Below are 7,623 nucleotides of genomic sequence, written 5' to 3'. Positions count from 1 at the left end.
ATGCAAAACGTGCCATTGGTTTGTTCTGGGAGGGGGGTGTGATTTGTTTCATTTGGGGTTGCGTGGGCTTTTTTATTTCTTTTATTTGATTTTCTGTTGCATTTCTCTGCTTACCAACCCCTGCACCCGTCACCCACCTAAAACGAAGCGCTCTAACAACAGGACGATGATGCTGATCACTCCAATTTTCCAGCTCGTATTAATGAAAGTGGAGTGCCGGAGAGAAAAGGGGGGGGGGAACCGCTGGTTGTTTTAAAGTAGTGACGCTGGCGAATGCGCCCACAGATTTGTTTTCGGGCGAGCTCTCCATACGGTCCCATGCCTGCGATGGAGTGGGGAGAGCTGTTGGCCCCACTTTGAAGGGGAAGATGGGGGAGACTCCCCGATCCTTATTCAGAATTTACATCTGATCCCCGCGCGGGGAAAAACCCCTCCCCAATCAGTGGCTACAGCTCATTTCGTTGAGATGCGAGACAGGTACTTGGTCTAACATTTCTGCAAAAGGTTACACAAACCGCGGTCTTTCAGACAAGCGTTGGGCTGCCCTGCCGCGTCTGCACCAGCTCAGAGATTTTATATATATATATATATATATACACATATATATATTTGCACGCAGTCCTAAAGCCCGTGAGTACTTGTATTAAAACGGGACAAGCCGGACTTTGGCAGCCTCTGACCCCAGCATGCATGGCTCGGTTTCAGCGATCGCCCCCACCCCTTATGAGATAATGCAATTACAAACATCAATAAGGAGCTGCAAGGGGAATCATTATGCGGTGACAGTGATAAATGATGGTGCCGAAATAGCAGGCTTTTTTTTTTCTCTCCTAACAATCCAGGAGCCCAGGGGCTTTGGGGGCTGAACACAGTCACCAAGGAAACAGCTGACATCCAAAATGGCACCAAAGGGAAAAAAAATGAAGTCTTTCTTTCGCCTTTCACTCGTCCCCCCTTCTTCCAAAGAGTTTAGTTTCGGCTTTAGCGGCAGCTGCCACACAGACATTTAAGTTATTCCACACAGGAAAGGCCAGGGAGATTTTTCTCTGTCCGCTACATAAAACAGAAAGCTGGCTGCCCAGACTTTATTAACTACTTTCATGCAAGTATCTCGGGGAGCCGAGCAAAGGCAGATCCCGCATTTCTGAGTAGGAACATGCTGTCTCCCAGTCCCAAGGCTTGATATTCACTCTGCCACCTTCCCTCGCGTTAAGTGGCCTTTGCCTGCAGCCTAAGGACTTGGTTAGCTTGTTTTGTGTCCCTAACAGAGCTTTCTAGTGAGCCCAATAAGCGCCCTATGAGGGTTCCAACTAGCCAAAACAAAGGGAAGCAAATAGGTATTTTTCTCAGGCACCATAACAAGGTCAAGGAGCCAGGTAAATACCCAGCAATTTTCCAGGCGAGTTCAGGAAGGCAGCGGGTTGCTGGGACATATGGTGATAGATGACCCAGCCCTGGTGGATTTAAAGGCAAGATGGTGCCTTGTGACGAATAAAAACACGGGCACTGGCTCCTAAATGTGCCACTTCTTTTCCCTGCGTCCCCGTGGCTGGCTGCGGGCCCAAGCGTGTCAGTATGGGGCTGGGAAAGAGCAGCGAACCCCTTTGCCTTGGGATGGGACCGGCAGCGGGGGGAACAGGAGCTCGCCCCGCTCAGCTCCCTTCGGGGGCTTTTGGGAGTGAATGCAAAGGCTCCCTCTGGGTTTCACTCTGCTGGACGGGACACACACACCCCCATCCACCCCCCCCCTTGCAGGGGCTTCCTTCCCACACAAAGCGGCTGCCCACACCCCAGGAAACAGGAATGAAGGTAAGAAGATGGTCCCCCACCCCCTTCATCCAGAAGGATCCCAACACCACTAGGGAAGGATCACTTGGCCCACCACTGACATGTAAAATAAAAGGCGTTTCGCTCCCCGGTGGCTGTAACTGCCTTTATTTGCTCTCCTCTAGACACACGCTGTTCTCTGTACAACTGCCCGCAGAGAATCAGATCATAGCAAGAGCCTCCCCCCGGTCTCCCTTTAGGGGAGGGCTGTGTCGGCCGGGGTTGGAGGTGGGGGGAGAGGGGAATTAAGGCGCTCGCTATTAGACTGACTTTAAAAGTAAAGTCTTTTTTCCTCCAGGGCTCTCGCTTCTCTCGAGGGGCGAAGCGAAGTCACTGCAGAGTGTGTGTGTGTGTGTGTGAGTGACACAACTTCACGAGCTCAAACTACCTTCTTACTCCTCCGCTGTTTCCCTCGCAAACTAACGCGCCCCTCCCAGGGCCAGAGCTAGAATATAATATATTTCATTTCCGTCCCAAGCGTCCTTCCTGAGCAAACTGCAAAAGGCCCGATCCCCTCCTGCAAAAATACTTGTTGGCGTCTCCTCTGCACCTCTCACCCCACCCCCCCAAAGCCCAGTCACCCCCCCCCCCCGTGAGGTTACATGTGTTTACATAAATGTACCTCTCCACAGGCACAAATTATTGCTCCTTAAATAGTTGTGATCCGGACAGGGCGTCCCTATGTAAATAAAGCCCCGCTGAAAGGCATCGCTCCGTGCAGCAGGCCCAGCCCCCCACCTCAGCTAAAAAGCCGGCTGGAGAGTGCTGCTCCTGGGCTCGTGTAACTAGCTGGCTCTAGTCTGGTTCTCTCTTCCCCCTTCCCCGCCCCACCGGGCTGGGCTGTCGGGCTGGGGCCTGGGACGCGCAGGAAGGGGGAAGAGGCGCTGCCCGGTTCTCGCCAGCGGCCAGCTGCGATCGCTGCGCCCAGAGCGCCCTTGGGTGACAGGAGCGCCCCGGAGGGGACCCCGCGCGGCGGCTGGCACCGAGCGGCGGGCCCAGAGGCCGCCCCCGGGCCCGGCATGGCCAGACAGGAGGAGGAGGCCGCCCCCGGCCCCGAGAACAGCCCCGGCAGGCAGCAAACTCCTCTGCGCCACCTGGGCTCGGCGCCTTCCCGCGCACGTGCGCCGCTGCCCAGGGGAGAGGGGCGGGGGGATGCGGCCGCGGAGATCACAGCGCCGCTTACTGACGCCGCGGGGGCCCCGCTTGGGCTAGAAAAAAGTCAAAGGAAGCACATGGCCTTAGAGTTCATGGCCGCCCCCCCCCGGCAGGCTGGACTCACTGATTTAAGGCGATCCCCAGCCTCTCTCCCAAATCACTTGGCAAGGAACAAATGGGGTTTTTTTTGCTCTCTTGCTTCTGAAGCCGCTCAGCTGAGCGGAGCACACGGCCCCGTGCCCAGTGCGCGCCCAGAGGGGGAGAGAGACGGGCCCGGCTGGCAGCGGGGGCTCCGCTGCGGCGGGGTGCGACCGCCCCTCTCCCCACCCCCCAAACCCTGACACAAGCGCTGGGGAGGTTGGTCCCCGCTTCTTGGCAAAGGGCGACAAAACCTGCCCGGTGGCAGCGAGCGGGGGATCCCCGCGAGTGGGTCTCAGACCCTCCCTACGCTTCCACGCGTCCCTAATCCGCCCAGCGAGTCCCATGGGAGACCGCGAGTCACTCGTGTTAGGGCTCGTTCTTTCCACAGCCCCGGTTGCAGCAGGGAGCCGGTCTCCGGCGGCAGGAGGAGCGGTGGGACCGGGGGAACCGAGTCATTTTCCCAAACCCCCAAAAGATGGCAGTCGAAGCTGCCATTCGTCCTCCTCGGGCTAGGAAGAGCCAGCGAGGGCGCGGGAGGAGGAGGAGACCACTGGGCGGTTCTCCCTCAGCCGGCCGGAGAGTTGCGTGGTTTTGTTTTTAACACACACCAGCGCGTCCCCCTCTTGCTGTCCCCCGGATCGCTGCCGATCTCCCGCTCGAGGTGCGGAGCACACACACAGACACACGTACACACACTCTCACAGCTACGGTCCCGATCACTTGGTGCTTCCAACCTAAACACAACCCAGCTTGCCTGCCTGCTGGAAAGCACAGCGTTGGCCTATCCACGCAGGGCTGGGGGGGGGGGAGGAGGGGAATAAAGCCTCCCCAGCTATTTGTTTCCCCCTCTCTTAGGGCAGATCGCGGCGGATGAATTGCAGACTGGCTGCCAAAACTTCCCCCCCCCCCCCCCCCCGCAGCCTTTGCTTTGAATGCGGGGTAGCTAGGAAACAGCAAGCAGCCTGCGAAGACGGAATTCCCAACGTGTAAAACGGAGCCATTGAGAGAGTGCAATAAGGCGTGAGGGGGAACTAATCTCCCCATTTACATGTTTGTGGCAATTTTATCTAAATGAATTTTAATGCTAAACGAGGGATAATTCCCTATTTGTAACCCGTTTACTTCTCTTTCCTGTGCCCCGAAAGCCGCCTAAGATCATGCGATGAACAATAACAATAAAAATACTGTCAAGCATATTCTTCATTTGGAATGTGTTATAATTACAGCGGATTCAATGGCTCGAGGTAGAAGAGTGTTTTTAATGTGAAATGTACCAACCTCTCCCCCCCCCCAAAAAAAAGTCATATTAAGGAAGGCGCCTTTTGTGAGTCTTCTCCCCACCCCCAAGAAAGGCACAAACGCGTGTGCTCTTTGTTTGCTGCAGGGCGGTTTGTTTTTGTCTTTTAGGAAACATTAAAAAAAAAGAGAGAGAGCAGAAAAGCAGCAGCAAACCCCGCTCCGAGCAGTCCCATTTTGGCACAGAACTGGCCATATAAACTCACAAGGCAGGATCAGAAATGTGCAATGTCCTCGGTATAGTGGCCCTTTAAAAAGCTGGGGGGAGCAGAAAAGGGGGAAAGAACCGATGGTGGTGGGGATACCCACTGATTGATTTTCCTAATTCACTAGGCTCCAGGAACCAACCTGACTCTCCCCTGCCCTAATACTCCCCAGCTAACCCCCTTCTTAACCATCCCCATGCACACAATTCATCCAATAGGTCTGATTCTCCACTCCTTGGCCCTGGTGTAGATCGGATAAAGTCAAGGGAGCTACACAAGAGTAAAACCCCTCCGGAGTGAGTGGAGAATCAGCCCCACGGAGTCCTGGGCTGGGACCTGACCGTAAGCAGTGGGGGAGAAATGGATGGTTAATAGTAGTTTTAAAACACATTTATTATTTAATGGAAAAAGTAAACAAATGGCCATTAACTGCTAGTAACCACCTATCAGGAGGGAATTATTCCCATCCAGAGGACTATTTGCAGACTGAACGCTGCTCTCCTTTCTAGATTTGGGTTTTTTAAAAAAAACCTGCTCCAGGGGGAAAGTGGGGGTGGGGTGGGGTGGGGTGGGGTTTAAGACTAAAGGCTTATTTAAATGTCATAAAAGGGAGGTGTATTTAGAAGGGAGACTTCTGAAGCACACTCCAATAAACAAAAGGTGAGAGGGCACAGGACTGCTCCAGCAGGTAAGCCAGTCAATCAAATATCACCTAGTAAACCCACCAAACAACTGGTTCCTCTTTTCAAATGGAAAATAGAATTGTTCAGGGCGGGTTTATGGGGTGACATCTACTTGAATGGCAGACTTCAGAGCTTTAGCCAGTCAGATGCTACCTTTTGTTTATCAAGCAATCGCAGCTAGAGGTTTGTTTTTTTACGAATTTGTCTTAATTAAAATATTTGTATATTTTCCTTACCCTTAGGAAACACTTTTTATAGCTGCGATTATATTTAAAGAAAATTATAAGGTACTACAGCATAAACATGTTATTTTGTACTATTTAACTAGCTGGCTGCAGTGCAGAAAGTACAGCTGTACTGGAAAATTGGTTAATGATCAGTCTTCAACCAATCAGAGCATAAGACTTATTTATGAGCATTAGATTTTAAAAGTCTATCATCCTTAGTTTGAGTAGTTCATTTGCCTACAAATATGCACTTATCTCAGGCAAGGTTTTAATTTTTTTTTCTAAATACACTCAGTTCAAGAAAGTTTAATCTGTCAATGATTCAAGTAATGTAAATAAGGTATTAGAGATGTAATTCAGGGAGAGAGAATATTTAAAATGTTCATCCACTATTCTGCAGTTAATGCTCTAGGATGTTAAATTTGCTGTTAGGCAACAGTTATTCTGACAATTTGCAGTGTAAGCTTTAAGAGAGTTTCTTTATATAGAGTGTAGCACATTACTTTTAAATAAGGTACTACCAGTTTGATATTTAAATAGCAATTATAGTTAAATCTTTTTAAAGTTTAATCTTGCAGATGCTGGGTTCACATATTACTAGAAAATCACTACAAATTTGGGGGGCAGCAAACAAAGGTTTCAAGCAGTGGAGTCAGCATGACAAAAAATAATTTGTTTTTATTTTAGATTCAGATTTCATTACTGCACTCAAACTACTACAACTGGGCTTTGAGTTATTATACAATCCAAACTGTTTCAATCAGAAACTCTAAGACTCAGTGTGCATTGATTATTATTAATAATAATTAGCTCCTTGGTTTCTTGATAGAAAAAGGCTATCAACAAGCATTTGTTTAACCACAACAAAAAGTATAATTAGCTTATCCCACTTAGTAAATCTGTATGCATGCCAACTCATACCAAACTGCTACTTTTACAAAAAATTGCAATAATACAGTTCATTTTTCCAGTCCTTTTTGCACAAAATTTATTTACAATGTATACATAAACGCTCCATGATGGGACTATGGAAAAATGCACACGACTGATGCTTTGCTCAGAAATAAAGTCAACATATTAAAAATAAATCTTCAGTTCCATGTTTTGAGCTGCATAAAACAGGAAGTGATGTATAAGTGTGGCTGAATGGGGACAATGATGCTCTGATGTGACAATTAGGCTTCAAATACACTGCCTTTTGGTTTCCATGCTTCCTCCTACCAGTCTCCTTAAGACACTGCCTGCAACAGCTGATTAATCATTGTTGATGACTGCAGTTTTTCCCATCCTTCCCGATTTACATCTGTTCAGACCAATTCAAATATGGTGAGTAAATGAATTAGACATGCAAATTCACGCCCCAGGCTAGAGAGAGGGAGAGAGAGAGAGAGAGTGTGTGTGTGTGTGTGCATGGCTGAAATCCTAGGATAGAAGAAAGATTCTTCTGCCTGACATAGTTATTTTAATGCTCTAAAAATCCTGCAAATAAGCCCTTTCTGTCATTTGCAGGATAACTGTAAGGCTTTTTTAACATAAGGAGGCTTCTGGAGGAAGTGAAGAGCTATGGAAACAACACACATAGTGTGGAAAAATTTCACATTTTTTTAAAAAAATCTATAAGAAACAACGTAATATGGATAACAGTATAATAGCATTTTACAATATTTCACTCTTTGTTCTCTTCGTGTCTTAGATCGTTATTTAGCGTGTCCCCAGAAGTTGACTTCAGATGGTGTTTCCTGCTTTCCCTCGGAAGAATAGGATTGTTCCTTGGTCCAAAGTAGATGCCAAGAATGGAACTCCATAGTCATTGCAGAAAGACAATATTTGAAGTCTGTCATCGTTGCAGACAATGCATATTCCCTTAAGCTACTGAGCATGAATGTCCATCACTTGTCCACTCATTGCTGGGTCTCCTGTATTAAGCATTGTGGGGCTAGATGCTGACATTGGCATTCCAGGGTGGGGTGGTCCTCCATGCATCATCATTGCTGGGTGGTGAGGGTGTCCAGGAATGTAGGTATGCATGGGGGGCCCATGACGCAGCTGAGCAGGATGTGGGGGCATCTGGGGCGGGGTATAACTTGG

General features: G+C 49.2%; 1 protein-coding gene and 1 long non-coding RNA gene across 4 annotated transcripts in view; one reads left to right on the top strand and one right to left on the bottom strand.

Annotated features, from left to right (window-relative positions):
• The first annotated feature begins 5,212 nt into the window (after nt 1-5,212).
• LOC120400746 overlaps nt 5,213-7,623 on the top strand; it is a 2,755-nt gene continuing 344 nt past the window's right edge. Inside the window, exons 1-3 of the long non-coding RNA XR_005596036.1 lie at nt 5,213-5,313; nt 6,760-6,861; nt 7,229-7,623. The exon at nt 7,229-7,623 is cut by the window's right edge and continues 344 nt beyond it. This is a non-coding gene — a long non-coding RNA (uncharacterized LOC120400746). The remainder of the gene's footprint in view (nt 5,314-6,759; nt 6,862-7,228) is intronic.
• Nucleotides 6,194-7,623, bottom strand: part of MEIS1 (Meis homeobox 1) — a 126,863-nt gene continuing 125,433 nt past the window's right edge. For 2 of the 3 annotated variants that reach the window (XM_039529689.1, XM_039529692.1), the window contains one exon: nt 6,194-7,623. This exon is cut by the window's right edge and continues 65 nt beyond it. In XM_039529689.1, the coding sequence (XP_039385623.1) occupies nt 7,405-7,623 (219 nt within the window). In that variant the 3' untranslated portion in view covers nt 6,194-7,404. The other variant, XM_039529691.1, reaches the window with a different exon arrangement.

Source organism: Mauremys reevesii, linkage group 3 (assembly GCF_016161935.1).
Source record: "Mauremys reevesii isolate NIE-2019 linkage group 3, ASM1616193v1, whole genome shotgun sequence".
Classification (NCBI taxonomy): Eukaryota; Metazoa; Chordata; order Testudines; family Geoemydidae; genus Mauremys; species Mauremys reevesii.
This window is presented reverse-complemented; position numbering and strand designations above follow the sequence as displayed.